This window comes from Pan paniscus, chromosome 14 (assembly GCF_029289425.2).
Source record: "Pan paniscus chromosome 14, NHGRI_mPanPan1-v2.0_pri, whole genome shotgun sequence".
Classification (NCBI taxonomy): domain Eukaryota; kingdom Metazoa; phylum Chordata; class Mammalia; order Primates; family Hominidae; genus Pan; species Pan paniscus.
In genome coordinates, this window is record NC_073263.2 from 99,860,990 (window position 1) to 99,882,362 (window position 21,373).

Genomic DNA, 21,373 nt, shown 5'->3' on the forward strand with positions numbered 1-21,373 from the left:
GCAAATCTCTACCACCAAGGTTAATAGCGGGACACTGTGTAGTGCAAAGAAGTTTTTGCTCAACTTTTTGTAAACCTAAAACTACTCTAAAAAACTAGTCGATTAATTGAATAAGGTGGGAGGAGTGATGCCTGGCGTTGGAGTGGGAAGAAAATGCTAAGAGATTTGCATCCAATTTCGGGAACAGCAGGTGCTGGGATACGGAGGTGTAGATGGGGCTGGTGTTCAGGGTGTCACGGAGGTGGGCGGTGGCAAGCTGTGAAGGACCTGCAGACTTAGGAATCCAGAGGTTTCCTGCAGCGAGGAGCTGTGGTTTGTTTTCATCCGTGCCTGCCTCAGGGATAACCCCTGTTGTTTCTGCTCACAGCAAAGAGCTCCTGGGAAGGTGCTGCTGGATGCAGTTTGCAACCACCTCAACCTCGTGGAAGGTGACTATTTTGGCCTCGAGTTTCCTGATCACAAAAAGATCACGGTAGGTGATATCAACTTAATGTTACTATTTTACTGTCTGTTCATCTTGGTGGGGGGCTGGGCAGGGGCGGTGAAATAATTGGTGCTTTTCTGTGGTCGTGCAGAAATAGAGGGAAAAACACCAGAAAACCCTCATTAATGTGTTTTATAATAAAAGTATTCGTGCATATGATTAGCAAGTTCAAAGAAGATACACAGTGATGACTGCCTTCCCACCTCTGCCCCCAGGAGCCGTGACCTTGTGAACACACACACGCTTGAGTATATTTCTGATAAATTCTGTGTAGATGCATATGCAAACATATATCTTTGAAATACACAAATGTGAGGAAATAGTACAGTGCCCACTTTCCCTCCCTGCTCAGGGGAAATCTTTCCTTTTCAGCACATGGAGTCCATTTCCTTCTTTTTCATGGCTGCATGCCATTCCAACAAAGGGGCATATCTCATTTACAACTTCCATTGTAAATGATGGAATATTTCGCTCTTTAGTTTTTTGCTATTATAGATGTTGCCCCAATGAACTGAGTACGTTTGTGTTTGTGCTCATAGCTAACTGTTCAGTAGTTCAGATCCAATGGTGCAGATTTACCCAATCAATGGGTCCAATCATTTTAAGGTTGTTAAATATGTTAGGTTGTTCTGGAAAAAGGTCGTATCAAATTGAATCCAAAATGTAGAGCATAGCTTCCTGGTATTTTTATCTCTTTGGGTTGATGGCGCTTGCTTAAGCCTATATCTGAATCTACCTTTTATTAGGCAACTTTTGGGGCTATGAGTTCATTGGCTATGTTTTTATTCTCTGATTCTGTGCATACTGAGTTCCTGGAACTTCTACTAGTCCCTGCATAGTAGATTGAGTAGTGAATGAGACACAGGGAATTTGTTATCCAGGTGGGGAGCCCTGCAAATATAGGATGCCTGACAGGTGCTTCCCTGAGAGCAGTGGTGTTGGGCAGTGGGGGCAACAGACACCATTTAAGTTCAGGAGATCCTTCTGCAAACCTGCATCCCAGGAGACCAGTAGGACTTGATCTAATAGAAAGAATGTACCAGAGAGATGAGGCACCCCACGTACAAAAGCCAGAAAGCAAGTGGGTTATTCAGGAGCCTGCAGAGAAGGCCAGAGGTGAGAGGCATAGGAGAAGGGCAATGGTAAAGGCAGTGAAAGAAGGAAGTTTGGAAGCTCAGCAGGGAGCTGTATGGTGAAGGGCTTTCTATGCAATTGCAGTCAGGAGAAATAAGCCACGTATGCAATTTTAACTTTTCTAGCATTATGTTAAAAAGGTCAAACAACCAGGTGAAATTCATGTTAAAAATATATGTTATTTAACCTCCTATATCCAGAAACATTATCATTTGAACACACAGTCTAAGTAATTGTGAGTGAGATATTTTCATGCTGTCTGTTTTGTCTGTGAAGTCTTCAAATCTGGTGTGTATTTGACACCTCAGCACCTCTCGGTTTAGACTAGCCGTGTTTCAAGTGCTCAGTCATCACATGTGGCCAAGGGCTATGTATCGGCCCTCACAGTTCTATACCCAAACTAATGTGTTTGAGAAGCTGTTAATGCATTTAAAAGAGAGTGTGATATGATCTGATTTCTGGTTTAGAAAGAGAACTGTAGGCAGATTGGAATAGGACCAGACTGGAGTCAAGAAAGCCATTAGGATCTAGCGATGAGTCTGGTTGGAGATGGTGCTGGCTAGAACTAAGGGAGAGTAGAGGGGCTGGCAGGAGCTGGATGGATTCCAGAGGTGGGGTTGGGGGCAGTAGGAGAGGATGTGATTGAATGAATACCCTTGTGGAGGAGAGGGCTTGGAGTGGCTCAGTTTTCCAGCTTTGCCATCTGGGTGGACAGTAGTGCCCATCCCTGGGGAAGACCATGCCCGGGGGTGAAGATGAGTCCCATTCCGGCTTGAGGAGGCAGGGGCATCCGTGGCATTCAGTGGAGACATCCAGCAGGCAGTGCCAGAAGGTGTATTTCCTGGAGCACGGGAAAGAGATCTGGGTGGAAATTTGGATTCAAGAATCTTGTAATTATTATGAATGTCTGTCGAAGCTCTGAAACGGGATGAGAACATTCATTGTGAAGAGAAGGTGGCCACAGGTGGGACGGCAGCATCTACGGGAAGAGCCGTCAGAGGCAGTGTAGATCGAGCCTGGCTCTGAGCAGAGCAGGTGGTGAATGAACGGATCTGTCATGGGCCTAAAAATGAGAGCAAGTTGTGTTTTCTCAATTTATTCCCACCTCCAAACACTCTGTCGTTTTCTAGTTTGTACTTCAAATCCAAGATTCCCTGACTCCCAGCCCTTTTTACAGTGTGGCATATGACCACAGACCTGCCAAATCTCATTCTGCCTTCTCCTATTCAGCTAACAATTATTTTGTGCCTACACTGTGTCTGGCATCAGACTTCACATGAAAGGTGAGATAAAGTGACAGCTAGCAAGAAGTAGTTACGGTTTCCATTCACTAGGCACACACAGCTTCTTAAGAGAGTCCAGGAAACAATTAGAGTGTAGCAAGTTATGTGGAATATTGTTTCATGCTCTTATTTCATGGTAAAATAATGATTCTCAAAACACCTGAAGATACCGTTATCTCATTATTTCTAACAACCCAGTTCTGTGCCTGCCTGAATTCCTTTAAGCTCCTGATGGCTTTCCTGACTCCAGTCTTGCCCAATTCCAGTCCTGCAGGAGCTGTTTGTCTAAACCAGAAATCGGCAGCAGTGTTTGGGCTTCACAGCTGAGGGCGCTAAGATTCTAAGAATTTCCCCATGTCTGAATCTACCATTTAGCTAATGGCACAGCTAAGATTCTGTGTTCTTCTGACTCCAAGTTCAGCGTCTCTTCTGTTAACCATAGGTGCTTCTCTTTTGCTAGAATTTGTAAGCCTGTTGTTCTTTCTAGGTACCGGGCAGGGCTGACTTCTTTCAAGTTGTTACCAGGCTTGACTTTTACGATTTCACTCCATTCTTACACTATTGTTTAGGAATGTATTCAACTGCAAAATAAAACCCACCGTTGATGACTTAAATAAGTGTTTGTCACACGTCACACAAAAGCCGCCACATGAGTGCTTCCTATGTGCTGGAGTGTTCTAGTCCCTATGGGTACAGCAGCACGCATGACCCATGTTCTACAGCGGGGGTCACACCTTCTTTGTAAAGGGCCAGATAGTACTGTAGGCCTTATAGGCCATGCAGTCTCTGCTGCAACGATTTGAATCTCCCCTTATCATGCAAAAGCAGCCATAGATAATATGTGAATGAATACATGTGTTTGTTCCAGCAGAACTTCATATAACAGGAAGCCATAGTCGGCCAACACATGCTCTCGAGAGTGATAACTGCCAGGCACCGTGCTAGGTTCACATACAGTGTTTCATTTATTCCTGCAACGGTGCATTATAGCCCCTTTTTCTGACGAGGAAGTTAAGCCTTAAAGAGGTTAAGTTGTTCCCCCAAAGGCACACAGCAAAGAAATGGGATTGAAGCTCGGATCTGTAGAAGTGCCTGCCCTCAGTCATCATCTTGTTCGGACCATATCACTAAACTGACTTGACTGTCTGTTAATTACTGAATTCCAGCCTGAGCTAATTGCATATAATTTTTTTTTTTTTTTTTGAGACGGTGTCTTTCTCTGTCGCCCAGGCAGGAGTGCAGTGGTGCGAGCTTGGCTGACTGCAACCTCTGCCTTCTGGGTTCAAGCGATTCTCCTGCCTCGGCCTCCTGAGTAGCTGGGATTACAGGTGCCCACCATCACGCCCAGCTAATTTTTGTATTTTTAGTAGAGATGGGGTTTCACCATGTTGGCCAGACTGGTCTCGAACTCCTGACCTCAGGTGATCCACCCGCCTCAATTTTTAAAAGTTCTTTTGAGGCCGGGTGTGGTGGCTCATGCCTGTAATCCCAGTACTTTGGGAGGCTCAGGCAGGAGGATCACTTAAGGTCAGGAGTTTGATACCAGCCTGGCCAACATAGTGAAACCCCATCTCTACTAAAAATACAAAAACTAGCTGGGTGTGGTGGCGCACGCCTGTAGTCCCAGTGACTCAGGAAGCTGAGGCAGGAGAATTGTCTGGACCCAGGAGGCAGAGGTTGCAGTGAGCTGAGATCGTTCCACTGCACTCCAGTTTGGGTGACAGAGTGAGATTCCATCTCAAAAAAAAAGTTCTTTTGGTAGAATCGATCTGTGGTAATTGAGGGGAGGCCATAAATGACCGGAGGAGTTATAGGGATTGCTGCCAGGGTCTTGGCTGTGTTCTCTCTCTTGATCTGGATGCTGGTTCCGTGGATACAATCAGGTTGTAAAAATCCAGTGAGTTCTGCCTTACAACATGTGACATCGATAACTTCAATAATAGTTATAGATCCAAATGCAATGAAAGTTCCAAAATGCAATGAAAGCACACAATAGCAGAAATGATGACCAAAAGGTCATCAGACAGAGTCTATTTTGGAAGTGCCACAGGCCAGTCTTGCTTGTATGAACTGAGGAAGAGCATCTCACCTTGTGAGAATCGTAAGCACCAGCTGGATTTTCCCCTCTGCCCCAGACACAGTTGCTTGACAATGTCTCTTAGCATGCAGCCCAGTGTCTGGGACCCATTAAAGTGTTCCAAAAGCATTATTTATGGAAACTTGTTACCATCGTCATCTTCATAGTTATTATTTTTTAAATTGTGGTCAAAAACAAGTAACACGTTTGTAACCATTTGTAAGTGTGTAGTTCAGAAGTGTTAACTACATGTACTTTGTCGTAGAGGAGATCTCTAGAATTTTTTTATCTTGTGAAGTGGAAACTCTACACCCACTGAATAACTCCCTAGTTCCCCTTCCCCAGCCCCTGTTCTACTTTCTGTTACTGAGTCTATCTACTTTAGACACGTCATCAAGTAAGTGGAATCGTGTGGTCTTTGTCTTTTCGTGACTGGCTTATCTCACTCAGCATAATGTCCTCGAGGTTCATCTGTGCAGTGGCATACAATAAGATTTCCCTCCGTTTTAAGGCCAAATACCATTTCCATTGTGTGTATTCACCACATCTCCAGTATCCATTCCTCCATGGATGGACACTTACATTGCCGTCACCTCTTGGCCATTGTGAGCCATGCTGCAATGAACTTGGGTGTGCCATCACTGTTATTTTTTAATATCACCATCGTGACTATCACCTCTGCCAGTCTTCATTTGGGAGACTGTGCACCCGTCTTCCAACCTGAGAAAAAGCATGGTTGGTTTCAAAATGCCCAATCATAGGGCTGTAACAACTGGGTTCACCCCATTTCTGTGTGTGTGATGCGTGGGAAACTAGTTTCCCCAAAGCACCTGGCATGTCAGGTTGTGAATCCTTGTCTCTAGGCAATAAGTTGTTGAATTTAGGCAGCTTGAATTTTTGCCCAGCCTTCTGTCTTTCTTCTCATCATTTCTGTCTTATAAATACCCAAGTCAGAGCCTTATTCATAGTAAGGATGTGAAGGAGTTTAAGGGGAAAATAAGGGTTTTTCATAGTCTAAGATGTGTTTCTCAAGATTGTAAATAAACTACTGATCATTATGAAATAATTATGTTCTACCCTTAATTAGACTTGTCCCAAGGCTTGTCAATTAAAAGAGTTGATTGCAGTGTTGACACGCAAGCTTGGCCTGCTCTTGCCCTTGGCTCTTGTCCTGCTCTTGCTCTTGTCCAGCACTGTCCCTAAAGGATCACTCCACAACAGAACAGTGTTTTAATCAGCTGTTTAAAAGTATAGATTGAGCTTTCCATGGCAGAAACACTACTGATCATGGGAATCAAGACCCCGTGCTTAATACGGCTGCTAATTGGTACATAGAGTCTGAAGGCTGGGAAAGGGCCAGAAAGCCATTAGATTGCCACGGGGGTGAATTCCGGGAGCTGGCCAGGGGACTCCCTCGAAACGGACTTCGCAGGATTCTTGCTAAAACTGGACATGGAAGCCTGAGGCTGAGGCCTCATGGAGAAGAGGAGCCTGGCTGAAGTTCAGGCCTGGTGAGAGGCTTTGTTACACTCAACTCTGTCTTCACAGAGCAGAAGCATCCGTAGACGATGTGAAATGAATGGACGTGGCTGTGTTCCAATACAGCTTTATTTATGGGCACAGAGATTTGGCTTTCATATAGTTTTCACATATCACGAAATGTGATTCTTTTGATTTTTTTTTAACCACTGAAAAATGTAAAAGCCAATGTCTGCTTCGGACCTGTGCCAGAACAGGGAGTAGCCTGGCCGGATTTGGCCCATGTGCCGTAGTTTGCCAATCTCTGTGGTAGGTATTCTATCACCCAAATTTTACAGTGAGCAAATCCAGAGAAGTAACGTGCCCAATCCTTAACAATGAAATGTGTAACCAGGATCCACACAGAGCCTCTCTTAGCCAAAGCTCATGTTCTGTATGTCGCATGTGGCTGCCTGTCCTTGGATCTCCCGTCGGAAAGAGCTGCACAAACCGTAACAGCAGAGATAGTTGTATACGGAAAATTTATCTCATTGGCCTATTGAGGCTAGCTGGAAAAGCTCTGCATTGTGGCTTGTATATCTGTTTAAACATTCGCTTTGTCATTTAGCTGCTAGGTTGATTCTTCCTCGATTTTGCACTTCATCTGAGAAATGAGAGGAATAAATGACCATTTTACAAGGTTATTATGAGGGCTAATCAGATACTTTACAATGATGAGCCCAGCAGGTCTCATGGCACATAGTAGGCACTCAGATATCTGTTGTATTTCATTTTTGCAATCTAACTCAGAAACCAGTGAAGCCAGCCCACCACTGTTTTATTAAAATGACATTGTGGCTGGGTGGGTGGCTCATGCCTGTAATCCCAGCACTTTGGGAGGCCGAGGCAGGCAGATCACTTGAGGTCAGGAGATTGACACCAGCCTGGCCAACATGGTGAAACCCCAACTCTACTAAAAATACAAAAATTAGCCGGTTTGGTGGCACGCGTCTATATTCGCAGTTACTTGAGAGGCTGTGGCAGGAGAATCACTTGAACCCAGGAGGCGGAGGATGCAGTGAGCCGAGATCGCACCACTGCACTCAAGCTTGGCGACAGAGCAAGACTCCATCTCAGGAAAAAAAAAAAAAAAAGACAATGCTCACTGGCCTGATAAAAACAATTCTGGTTTCTTATAAATAAATACTGGCGAAGCTCCAGGAAGAAGATTGGCACCTTGTCATTCATTTTCTGTCCTCCATGCTAGGAGAAAAGCTTTGTCAATAGTGGGACTGCTTTTGAGGGGCAGGAGGTCATGGAAACTGCAGTTCCCGGGGATGACAGGCATCCCTTGCTGGAGGTTTCTAGACCCCGCTGGAGTCAGACACACCTCCTTCCTCTGTGCTTAGCCGCAGCGTCTGCCCTCGCTTCTTCCTAGGGGTCTGAGGACCTCTGAGGCGAGGAGGAGCTTTTTGAGGAACGTGGGAGGTGTAAAGGATGGAGAATGTCACAGGATCGAGGACAGCCTGCAGCTGTGGGAAGCCAGCAGAGGTGAGGTTGTACAGCGGCTCGGTCACCTCGCGGGGCAGCACCATCTGATGGTGACTGTGTTGACAGGCAGGTCCCCGGGGGGAGGCAAAGCTCCCCTCAAGCAGAGTCTGGGAGGACAGGCCCCTTGGAAAATACAGCTGTGGGAGATGCTCCAGCTCTCAAGTGGGAAGGAGAATAACTGATTTTGGGGCTTTTAGTGTTTTGTTTGTTTAATTAATAGATTTAATATTTGTATTGCAGTTTTAAGTTGACAACAAAATTGAGCCAGAAGTACAGAGGTTCCTATATACTGCTCCCGCTCTGTCCGTACTTACAGTGTCCCCCGTTACTGACACTGTGCCTTCGTGTGGCATGTGTGTCCTCGCTGATGGGCCAGGGTCAATCCATTATCATTCATTCACTGCGGTCCAAACTTGACATTAGGCTTCACTCTTGCTGTTGAACATTCTGTGGGTTTTGACACATGTATCTGGACTTGCATCTACCACAACAGTGTTACACAGAGTTGTGTTACCGCCCTGATCCTTCCCTGTGCTCCTCCAGTTCATCCCTCTCTCCTCGTGAGCCCCTGGCAACCCCTGATCTTTTCCCTCTGTACTTTTTAATTTTCTGTACTCTCTGACACCTGAGGCCTTGTTGACTGGGGAGCTACTTCCCCTCCCCGGGCTAGCCAATTCTTAGAGATGGCAAATGGCTCCCTGTGAGTGTACCTTTTATTTGCCAATTAACCAATCCAGAGGCCTATCCAGCCACCTCCTTCCTGCTGGTTCTGACACTCCAGGAGGCAACAGTCACCTCCAGGGCCAGGTACCCACAATCAGAGCCAGCCACAACCCAGAGCCCACGGAAATGATGCAGATGAGCCAGTGCTAAACCTGCTTACCCTGCCCAGCCTCGCCTCCCCTGCCCAGCCTCGCCTCCCCTGCCCAGCCTCACCTCCCCTGCCCAGCCTCGCCTCCCCACAGAAGCGATCCTGCCCTTGTTCCCCCTTCCCCTCTCCCTCTGCCTCCAGCCCAGCCCTGGTACTTCCTTGTGGAGTGGTGGGCCCCCTCCTCTTGGGAACTGTGAGTAATAAACCCTCTTCTGAATGGCAGTGGCCTGCTGAGCTGTTGGCCGTATCATACCTGAATAAGAAATGTGCTTGTGTTAGGCCATTTGTGTTGCTATAAATAAATACCTGAGGCTGGGTAATTTATAAAGAAAAGAGGTTTGGCCGGGCGCAGTGGCTCACGCCTGTAATCCCAGCACTTTGCGAGGCCGAGGCGGGCAGATCACAAGGTTAGGAGATCAAGACCATCCTGGCTAACAGGGTGAAACCCCATCTCTACTAAAAATACGAAAAATTAGCTGGGCGTGGTGGCGGGCGCCTGTAGTGCCAGCTACTCGGGAGGCTGAGGCAGGAGAATGGCGTGAACCCGGGAGGCGGAGCTTGCAGTGAGCTGAGATCACGCCACTGCTCTCCAGCCTGGGCAACAAAGCAAGACTCCATCTAAAAAAAAAAAAAAAAAAGAAAGAAAAAAAGAAAAGAGGTTTAATTGGCTCATGGTTCTGCAGGCTATATAAGCATGGTGAGGCCTCAGGAAGGTTTTACTCATGGCAGAAGGTGAAGTAGGAAGAGGCGTGTCATGCCGCAAGAGAGAGAGCAATTGGGGGTGGGGAGGCACCACACAAAAACAGCCGGATCACCCATGAACTCTGCGTGGAAACATACTTATTACCCAAGGGGCTGGTGCTAAACCACTCACGAGGGACCCGTCCCCATGAACCAGTCGCCTCCCGCCAGGACCCACCCCTAACACTGGGAATCACATTTCAACAAGATTTGGAGGGGACAAATACCCAAACCATATCAGTGGTTAAAGAAAAAATACATAGAAATATTAATATGTTTCAAAATGGATATGCAGTTCTAAGAAGGTGGTGCTGGTGGTGGTGGAAGCATAGTTTTTAGATCTTCTCAAACCCAAGGCCGTACATAAAGACAGCTACTTAGCAAAATCAAAAACCCACAGACAACATCTGTGGCAAAACTAGATACCACAGTAAGTCCTAGATCCCAAAGAACAAGCAGCTGGAGACAGAACATCAGCCAGCCCCAAGGCCTGCACGCCATCGGTGTGTGTTTAGGAAGAAACGAGGAAACAATAGGGCATCTGATGGGTGGCAGAAGAGAACGCTCAAATTACCAATGGAAATCATAGGGAAATGGTTTGAGAAGAGCAGCTGAAATGGGTAAGGCCTAACAGGGCTGGAGCAGCTGTGCTCCAGTGACCAGTAACTGCTCCTTGAGACAGGCCATCACTCAAGAGAGACTACTGAGAAGGGAGCCCATATGGAACTGAGTTGGGACAACAGAGAGAAATGACAGAGAAGGGGAGGGCAATCGAGCCAGGGAACTTGAGAAAGCACGCTTCCATATCCTTCAACACTGTACAGAAACAATAGACAAGGAAGCTCTGGGAGCTTTGAAAAGCTACTCTGAACCATGACTTTAAATAGGTTAGGAAACAATTTTCACATAAAAATGAGTAACAAAAATGTATCAAGGTCATAATGATATTTAAAAAACAGAGACTTCAATGTGTTCTTCCTGAGACACCACGTTTGGCCTTGCCAAAGGATTCAGGTGGATCCAGCTGCCAAATTGTAGAAACTACAGGGAAGATGATCATGTTGAATAGTACTGTGAGTGTGCAGTCAGCAAAATCCAAACTCCAGGAAACCCTACAAGTCAACAGTGAGGAAAAGAAAGAGATGGAAGAGGAAGCTATAGATTAAACAATATAAACTCCTGCCCTCTACAAGTAACCTCTATGCAGAGTTTCAGAGTAACTGCATATGTTTGTAATGTTTTATTTCACCACATGGTGCATCTTTCTACACTAGAGTTTAGTCTTAAGACTATAAAGACTAAGCAATTTGGGGGTGGGGGCACCACACACTTTTAACCAGATCTCCCATGAACTCTGAGTGAAAACATATTTATTACCCAAGGGGATGGTGCTAAGCCATTCATGAGTCTCAAGGCTAGAGTGGTTTAGTCTTAAGACTAAACTCTGGTGTATAAAGATGCACCATGTGGCAAAATAACACATTACAGACTTATGCAGTTACGATGAAACTCTGCATAGTGGTTACCTGTAGAGGGCGGGAGTTCAGTTTGGAAGGAGTTGACCAGCAGAGTTTGATTTCTTGACTTGGTTGATAGATACAAGGGTGTTTACCATCTAATAATTCACTAAGCTATACATTTGCTTTGTGCAGTATTATTATTATTACTTTTTGAGACAGAGTTTCACTCTTGTTGCCCAGGCTGGAGTGGAATGGTGCAATCTTGGCTCACTGCAACCTCCGCCTCCCAGGTTCAAGTGATCCTCCTGTCTCAGCCTCCCGAGTAGCTAGGATCACAGGCATGTGCCACCATGCCCAGCTAATTTTGTATTTTTAGTAGAGATGGGGTTTCTCCATGTTGGTCAGGCTGGTCTCGAACTCCTGACCTCAGGTGATCCGCCTGCCTCGGCCTCCCAAAGTGCTAGGATTATAGGCATGAGCCACCACACCCGGCCTGCTTTTTGTAGTTTTAAGCGTCTGTTTATTTTAATATTAAATATTTTTTAAAGGTTGAAAAGGAAAAAGGTATACAGCAGAATAAGCAAATGATAGTTTAAAGGGTTGTATAGCATTTTGTCTATAGTTAACACTGTGTTGCATGCTTAAAATTTTGAGAGGGTAGATCTCATGTTAACTCTTCTTACCACAATTTTTAAGAGTTCAATTAACCATAATACCCATGTGAAATCTTTTGAAATGAGTCATTCGAAGCTAATGAAAATTAAACAAATGATTTCAAAATAGTTTAAACTGAGTAATTGATGTTTTGCAAGGACCATGCCTGAGGTCTGCTGAATCCTGGTTAAGAAGTAAAGATTGTAGATATTAAAGCTTCCCTCCAAGTCCAGGCTCCCTGAAACCCCACACATTGCATTGTAATATTGTCTTGGTTTGATTCCAAAGCTTCCCTTCACATATATCTCTAATACCAAATCCTACTTAATGAGTTCAGTACACAAGTGCATAGGGATAGCCTGTACTACATTTGATTTTGTAGTTTGGTTTGCAGATCTGTCTTTAATTTCTTTTTCATTTAAAGCTTTTTTGGTAAATACGTAAAACCATATTCTACGATTTTCAGTTCAAATTTTATTAAACACAGATTCCTTTCACCAGATTAGTGTTGTCAAAAAGGGAAGGTAGGGAGAGGCAGTAGGACAGATGAAAAGAGACTTAGAGGACATAACCAGATATGAAACATGGTCTTGGTTTGGACGTTAGTTTCGACAGATCATCAATAAGGACGTTCTTTAGATAATTGGAGGAATTTGAATATTGCCTGAGTATTTGATGAGAGGAAAGTTTACAAAATGGAGAGGTACAAATCTTTGAAAAAAGAAGTAGCTGATAAAACAATTTTGAAAACAGTCTGGTAGGATTCTTATTAAACTAAATATACAGTAATTTTTTTGACACAGCAGTTCTACTCCTAAGTATTTACGTAAGAGAAATGAAAGCTTATGTCCATAAAAATAAGTATAAAAATATTCTTTGCAGTTTTATTCATAACTCCAAACTGGAAATCGCACATGTGCCATCAAGAGAAGAATGGATAAATAGACTATGGTATACTACATTATGTAGAGGGAAAGAAGTCTTAGACAAAATTATATTTTCATTTATCCAAAGTTCTTAAGCTTTAGGTAATAAGCACTTGAAACATAGCTAGTGCAAATTGAAATGTAATCTAAGTATGAAATAGATGTGGAATTCCAAAGAGTAGCAAAGAAAGCAAAATATCTCATTAATCATGTTTTTATACTGATTACATATTTAATTGGTAATATTCTGCACAGTTGGGGTTAGATAAAATATGAAACCATTTTTAAAATTTTATTTTGGTGACCAGGCAAGATGTCTCATGCCTGTAATCCTAGTGCTTTGGGTGGCTGAGGCATGTGGATCACTTGAGCTCAGGAGTGTAAGACCAGCCTGAGAAACATGGTGAAACCCCTCTACAAAAAATACAAAAACTAGCCAGGCATGGTGGCTCACACCTGTAGTCCTAGCTACTTGAGGGGGCTGAGGCAAGAGGATCACTTGAACCCAGAAGGTAGAGGTTTCTTTGAGCCAAGATCGCGCCACTGTACTCCAGCCTGGGTGACAGAATAAGACCCTGTCTCAAAAAAATAAAAAATCTCATTTTGGTTTTTAAAAAGTATATGAATGTTTATATTCATACACATCACATATAATGAGAGATGTGGAAATGTATGTACTAAGGCACTGGTTCTTAAAGCATGGTCCCCAGACCAACAAGCAGCATCCACATCACCTGAGAACTGGCTAGGAATGCACATTCTCAGGGCCGCATCCTAGATTAGGAACTCTGGGAACAGGGCCCAGTGGTGTATGTTTCAACAAGCCCTTACTTAGGGCAATTTTAATACATGCTCAACTTTGAGAACCACTTCCCTAAAGTGTTAATGATGATCTCCTAATGGTGAAAAACATATTTTTAAAAATTTTCCTTATTTGAATTATCTAATTTTCTAGATTACATATGTTTAAATTGTAATAGATTATTTTTAAAATTAATAGGGTTTTTTTGTGGCATCCCACAAAGGTTGATTTCTTTGTGGCATCCACAAATTGTGTTTTCATTTTCAATACTTTCCCATTTCCCCTTGGTTTCTTCTTTATTTAAAAGTATGGTATTTCATTTCTAAATCTATGGGAGATTTTTCACAAATTCTTCAATTGTTGCTTTATTATTGAATTCCATAGTGGTCAGAAATCATAGTTCATATGACATGAAGCTTTTAAAGCAATTTACTGATACTTGCTTTATGGTCCAGAATATGTCTTATGTTGGCAAGTGTTTTTACACGCACTTGGAAAAGACTGTATGTTCTGTGTTGGGTAGGATATTCAATATATTTCAATGAGGTTACATTTGTTGATACTGTTGTTCAAATCTATTATTTATTTTCTGCCTACATACTAATATTGAGAAAGGAATATTAAAAATCTCTGTAATTATAATTGTTGATTTGTCTACAGTCATGCATCACTTAACAATGGCTATATGTTCTGAGAAATGTGTTTTTAGGCAATTTCATTGTGCAAACATCACAGAGTGTACTTACACAAACAGGTGGTGTAGCCTACTGCACACCTAGGCTGTACGGTTGTCTCTATAGCATATTACTGAACTGAATACAATAGGCAATTATAATGGTAAGTATTTGTGTTTCTAAACTAAAAAAGGTACAGTAAAAAATACAGCATTATAATATATACCACTGACGTATTATGCGCCTGTTCTTGACTGAAATGTCACTATGCGGTGCATGACTGTTTCTCCTTACAGTCTCATCAGTTTCCTCATCATGTATTTTAAAATTGTTATTAAGTGTATAAATATTTAAGATTGTTTCGTGCTCTTGACTAAGTGACTCCATTATCATTAAGAAATTACCCTTTTAAAATTTTATTTATTTATTTATTTGTTTGTTTATTTATTTTTGAGACAGCCTCGCTCTGTTGCCCAGGCTGGAGTGTAGTGGCACAATCTCAGCTCACTGCAACCTCCGCCTTCCAGGTTCCAGTGATTCTCCTGCCTCAGCCTCCTAACTGGGACTACAGGTGCCCGCCACCACGCCTGGCTAATTTTTGTATTTTTAGTAGAGACAGGGTTTCACCATGCTGGCCAGGCTGGTCGCGAACTCCTGACCTCAGGTAATCCACCTGCCTCAGCCTCCCAAAGTGCTCGGATTAGGCATGAGCCACTGAGCCCGGCCAAGAAATTACCCTTTTTTCAATCCCCAGCAATATTCTTTATTCTGACATCTGCATTGTCCAACACTAATATAGCCACTTCAGTTTTTAAATTATTATTTTTTAGTATGGTATACTTTCACCCTTTTTTGTTTAACTTATTTGTGTCTTTACATTAGCAGTGTATTTTTATAGGCAGCATATACTTGCTTTTTTCTTTTTTAATCCAGACTAACAATCCTTGCCTTTTAATGGGGGGTGGAGGGGTTAGACCATTTACATTTAATGTGATTATTGATATAGTTTAAATTGAACACCTTGCTGTTTGTTTTCTTTTTGTCTAGCCATCATCTTTTGTTCCTTTTATCTGCCTTCCTTTCAACTGAAATTTTTTGATGACTTCATTTTATATCCTTTGTTGTTATCATCCCTTTTGCTTATAGTAGCAGTTTTCTGAGAACGTATTGACAATGGTAAGTGAGGACTTACTGTACATTAGGCTGCTTAAAGTGTTCTACAGTTTTGTTGCTTTTTAGATTTTGTGTGTGTTTCATTTTGGATTATTTCTATTGTTAGGTCTTCAAGTTTACTAATATTTTCTTCTGCAATGCTGATCTGCTGTTACAGTCATCCAGAGAGCATAACATTTTATATCTCACAGTATAGTTTTCACTGTAGAAGTTTAGCTTGGATTTTTTTTTATATCTTCCATATCTCAACTTTTCAAACATATGGAATATAGTTAGAATAATTATTTTCATGTCCTTCTCTATAGAGTCTGTCATTCGTGTGAGTTCTAGGTTAGTTTTTATTGATTTTTGTTGTTTCCTTGTGGGTCGCATTTTCCTGCTTCTTGTACCTGATTTTTAAAAATTGGATGTCAGATATGCTGCATACTTCTGTATTACTGTAAGTTTTATTGAATTTGTTCTGGGATATAGTTATTTGGAAGCAATTTGATCCTTTTGGATTTGGTTTTTAAGACTTGTTAGCCTGGACACTGTAGGGCATAGTCTGGGGTGAATTATTCCCGACTACTAAAGCGTGACTCTTCAGCACTCTGCCAAGGCCCCAGGAATCATGAGGTTTTCCAGACTGGCTGATGGGAATCGGTAGTATTCCTGGCCCCCTGTGAGCACCAGGCACTGTTACCTCTAATACATTTCTGTTTTTTTTTTTCCTGACCTTGACTCCTTCCCACACATTCAAGGATAACCCCCTGTGGCTCTCCTAAGTTTTTTTTGGGTATCTCTCTACTCCCTGGTACTCTGTCCTGTGAATTCGCATCCCTTTGGCCCCCCTGAACTCTCCCCTCCATCTCTTGCACTCATGGATTTGGCCGCATCCTAACCTGTGTTCCTCCTTCCTACACCAGAGCCTGGAAACTCACTCAAGGCAGCAGGCTGGGGCGCTCACAGGGATCGCATTTTCATTTTCCTGTCTCTTGGAGATCACCATTTCTCACTGCTTGGTGTCCCATGTTTTCAGATCTGTTGTGTTATATATTTTCTCCATTTTTGGAGTTGCTTTGTATAGGAAAATAAATCCAGTCCCTGTTACTCTATTTTGACCGGAAGTGAAAATCTCTAGAAAGTGATAGGTGTTTACAAGGAAAGCCACACTTAACATATCTTTTAAATATAACCAAATGTAAAATTAATAAAGTCAAATAATTTTTAAAATTACTTTGAAACAAATTATTACAAAGAATTCAAAGTAAAGTTTTTTTGTTTCTTTCTTTTTCTTTTTTTCTTTTTTCTCGCTCTGTCACCCAGGCTGGAGTGCAATGGCGCGATCTTGGCTCACTGTGACCTTCGCCTCGCAGGTTCAAGTGATTCTCCTGCCTCAGCCTCTCGAGTAGTTGGGACTACAGGCACCTGCCACCACGCCCGGCTAATTTTTTTTGTATTTTTTGTAGAGACGGGGTTTCACCGTGTTAGCCAGGATGGTCTCGATCTCCTGACCTTGTGATCCGCCTGCCTCAGCCTCCCAAAGTGCTGGAATTACAGACGTGAGGCACCGCGCACGGCTCTTTCTTTTTCTTTTAGGAGTCAACTGCAGAAAGACTAATTTGTTGCAATGAATTCTAGACACTGGATATTTTTCTATGACAAATATTTTCTTGGCTCCTATATGTGTTACAGTTGACAGGTTGTTTTTGTCATATGCTGTTTTGGTAGTTAAGAAGAGAACTGAACTTTTGTTGAGTCCTTTAGCTTTGGAGGGAAGCATATTAGTCTTGGATTCAGCCGGACTTGATGTCAGATTCCAGCTATGTGACATTGAGCAGCTTGAATAAGCCCTCTGAGCTTGCCTTCATTCATGTGTAAAATGACCACATTGTTTTGAATATTAAATGAGAATGTGTGAAGCACTTACCCACTGCCTGGCACACAGTGGGTGCTCAAGAAATATTAGTCCCTTCCCTGCCCCTGCTCTCATATCAAATAACTGATTATCTTTTAATAAGACCCTTTCCAAAACACCTCAAACATTCCAGTTGCTTATTAAATCCACCTAAAACATCACCCACCAAAATAATAGGGGGAAAAAGGATGTTTTGAGAAAGAGGAGAACAGCTTTGGGGATAGTGATTCAGCTTGCCCTGCCTTTGATACGTTGGCCTTAGTATCTCCTCTCACCTCCGAGTACAGCCACACGCCACATACTGACCTCGTGGATGACAGACTGCATGTACAATGGTGGTCCCATGAGATTATAATCCTGGGTCTTCACTGTACCTTTTCTGTGTTTAGATGCACAGGTAGTTGCCAGTGTGTTGGAGTTGGCCTCAGTATTCAGCACAGTAAGCGGTTGTGCAGGTTTGCAGCCTGACAGCAGTAGGCTGTACCTGGCCTTGGTGGGTGGTAGGCTATGCCACCTAGGTGTGTGTAAGTTCACTGTATGATGCTCACACAACGCCAAGGTCACCTAATGATGTGCAAAGCACACATGTGTTCCAAACGGGGAAAGTAGCATTAACAGGGCATCAGAGACAAATTGGATTGGAGGAAAGAAAACAGGGCGCCTGACTGAAATGGAGCAAGATGGGCTCAAAGGCGGTATTGCAGCTGAATTGTGGAAGAACCGTGCTACGGGCTGAATTTGTCCCCTCCAAAATTGTATGTGTTGAAACCCTAACCCTGAATTCCTCAGAATGTGAGTGTATTCAGAGATTGTGTTGCTTTTTTTTTTTTTTTTTTTTGAGATGGAGTCTCCTCTGTGACACAGGCTGGAGTCCAATGGTGCTGTCTCAAATCACTGCAAGCTCCGCCTCCTGGGTTCAAGCAATTCTCCTGCCTCAGCCTCCCGAGTAGCTGGGATTACAGGCATGCACCACCACGGCTGGCTAATTTTTATACTTTTAGTAGAGATGGGTTTTCGCCATGTTGGCCAGGCTGGTCTCAAACTCCTGACCTCAGATGATCCACCCACCTCGGCCTCCCAAAGTGCTAGGATTACAGGCGTGAGCGCTCAGCTTAAGTCTCTGAAGAGGAGATTAAGTTAAAGCGAGGCCCTTGGTGTATGTAGGCCCTACTCCTTAAAAGAGGCCACTTGGACACAGACACTGGAAATGCTTGCACAGGGGAAAGACCAGGCAAGGATGCAGCGAGGTGGCAGCTGTCCAGAAGCCAGGGATGGGGGCTCTAGGAGAACCCACAGCTGCTGGCACCTGCAGCCTCCACCTGCAGGAATAAATTTCTGTAGTTTAGGCCATCCAGTCTGTGGTACTTCGTTATGGCAGCCTCAGCAAACTAATAAATACAGTAGGCCTTCAAACCCTGGCAGAGGCGCCTGGATTCAGTAAGCAGGTGCATCTTTGAATCCTACTGATGGGCAATGAGATTTCTCTAGAGGTCTATTCATTTCAGCCAGATGCCTTTCCAGTCAGGCCATGTGGATGTGTGAGTGTGTTCAAGAGATCAGCGGCATAGATTTCAGTGAGAACAGGGGCTACGGTTTGGCTGAAGGGGTAGGGGTTTGGGGTTAAAGAGATCATAACAAATGTGACCTTCTAGAGAAAGCTTATGGTGTTTTTGTTACCTTTTAACTCATCGGTAACTGGTTTCTGTGTGCTTAGGATGCGGGAAAAAGTGACTAGCCCAGGATGACCTAGTCCAGCTCCGCTCGCCTCCCTGTGACCCTCCCTGCATAGCAAAGGCCAATGCTTTCACTGCAGTTGAGTGGCAACCTCTTTTTTCTTTTTGCTGCTCCCAGCTCATCCATTTCTAATGGTTTAAGTCCAGCGTGCCCCAGACCTTCTCCCTCAGCTCTGCAATCTCGCTGGGAAACAGATAGGTCCTCACAGGCCATGCGTCCTCACCCAGCCTGGTTGCGTTGGAGTGTGATCGGCTTCTTGCAGTGTTCCCGCTGCGGAGCTGCTGAACACACTGAATTACCCAGGCCCATCTTGTGCTCCCAGCCCCACGTGTTATAAAACCACATGCTCCCTTGGCTCAAATAGGTGCTTGTGTTTGATGCTTTCCACAGAAATGCCAGAAACAGAGGAGAGATGTTTAAAAACAATTCATAAAATAGGCAACTGCACTGCCAAAGTGTCATTGATTCGTCCTGGGGAGTTTGCAGAAGTTTAGGCTGGTTCTGTGGCCACCCTGGCAGTGGCAAGAGAGTTTAGTGGCCAGGACAGCAGGCTCCCAGTGCGCTCTCTGGTTAACTCACCCTCTCAGGCAGCATGACAGTTTGGAAACTTCTCCACTCTCCTGTATCCTCCAGCCCTCTGATTTTACAAGGGAAACAGAAGGCATCAGAGAGGAATTTTCTTGTTTTCCTAACACAGAAAGGTGAACCTCCTTCAATCTGTCATTAGCCTGTCCCTGTCCCTCTCACAGATCGAAGGAGGATGAACCTCCTTCGATCTGTCATTAGCCTGTCCCTATCCCTATCCCTTAGGATGTTGTTTCCATCCTAAGCCAGTGTCCTGGGTTTTAGAGCTCTGTGTTCGCATCATCTCAGGTCTCTTTGGATATTGGTCATCGCCTCTTGCCCCTATTTTTAACCCCTCCCTTTCTTAAATACATGCAGGTCATTCCAGTTAAAAACAAGTAAATGGGTTGGGCAAAGTGGCTCATGCCTGTAATCCCAGCACTTTGGGAGGCCGAGGCAGGTGGATTGCTTGAGCCCAGGATTTCGAGACCAGCCTAGGCAACATGGCGAAACACTGTCTCTACAAAAAATATGAAAGTTAGTCAGGCATGGTGGCATGTGCCTGTAGTCCCAGCTACCCAGGAAGCTGAGGTGGGAGGATTGCCTGAGCCTAGGAAGTTGAGGCTGCGCCACTGCACTCCAGCCTGGGTGACAGTGAGACGCTGTCTCAAACAACAACAACAAAACAAGCAAGTGAACAATACCCTTACCTGATTCCCCAGCCAGCTACCCCCCATTCTGTTGCCTCTTGCTTCACAGCCAAGTTTCTTGATGAAGCCATTCATCCTCTTCCCCATGCACCAGACGTTCAGACCCAACCCTGGGTCAAGTGACCTGCTGAATCACTGAGTCAAGGACGGGTGTGAGTTTGAGACAGTTTTCAGTTTCTTCCTTTGCGGACACTGTCATCCCATGATGTCCATGACACAGTTCTCTCCTTCCTTTACTTCACGCCTCCTCTGCTCCTACCTGGCTGTCCATGGTGGACATATTGGCCAACGCTCATGCATTTTAATTCTTTAGACTCTACGCTGGCCATCTTATCCTCCATGGAGTCAGGGTGGTGGCACCTTCTAAATGTGAGATGTCTTGCCCAGGCTTCTCCTCTGAGCTCCAGATGAATGTGTGTCATTGTTTGTATACTGTCTCTCCCTGTATGATCCAAGGACACCTCAGAAAATTAACTCGGCTGGAACCTCTCAGTCCCAGTCATCCTGCAGTGCTCGCTATCTCTGGAGGTGGCACCAGTGTCTGCCCAGATGCCCGCTGCAGAAATCTCAGTGTCATTCCGGTTATTGTCACCTCCTTCCCTGGGCATCGTATCCATCAGTGCATTCCACTGGTTGTTACCTCTTCAGTTGTTCTTGAATCCACCTACTTTCTCAAACTCTACTTCTGCCATTCTGGTCCAAAATACCGTCCTGTCTTGCCTGGACAATTGCCAACAGCTCAACCTGCATCCATTCTTGCTCCTTCTAACCTGTTCTCACGCTGCCAGGCTCATCTTTTAAAAATACAGATCTAATCATGTCCTCCCCATGGGGTAGTTCCTTCCCATTGCTCTTAGGATAAGGACAAAGCGTCTGAATGTGGCCTTGGCGGGGCCAGGCCTCTTCCTGACCCACCAGCCCTGCTCTGCAGCCATGATGATCATCTGGGCATCAGGACTAGGGTTTTTACTGTCTGTTTTCATAGATTCTGCTTGTCTTTCTTCCCTTTGAGATCTTAGCACAGGGTCATTTTTAGGGAAGCTTGCTCCCTACTTCTGCCCCTTCCGTGTGTATTGCATATATATAGAATTTTCTGCATATTGTGGTGTTTTGACATCTTAAAAGACCTTTCTGGCTAAGAAGAGACTGCGGCTTCCAGTGCTAGCCAATCCTTAGAGCT

General features: G+C 44.1%; 1 protein-coding gene across 7 annotated transcripts in view; it reads left to right on the forward strand.

The window, feature by feature from the left end:
- Positions 1-21,373, forward strand: part of FARP1 (FERM, ARH/RhoGEF and pleckstrin domain protein 1) — a 311,897-nt gene that overhangs the window by 203,911 nt on the left and 86,613 nt on the right. For all 7 annotated transcript variants that reach the window (XM_063595979.1, XM_055096923.2, XM_034936876.4 and 4 more), the window contains exon 3: positions 368-472. In XM_063595979.1, coding sequence (XP_063452049.1) covers positions 368-472 — 105 coding nt within the window. The remainder of the gene's footprint in view (positions 1-367; positions 473-21,373) is intronic.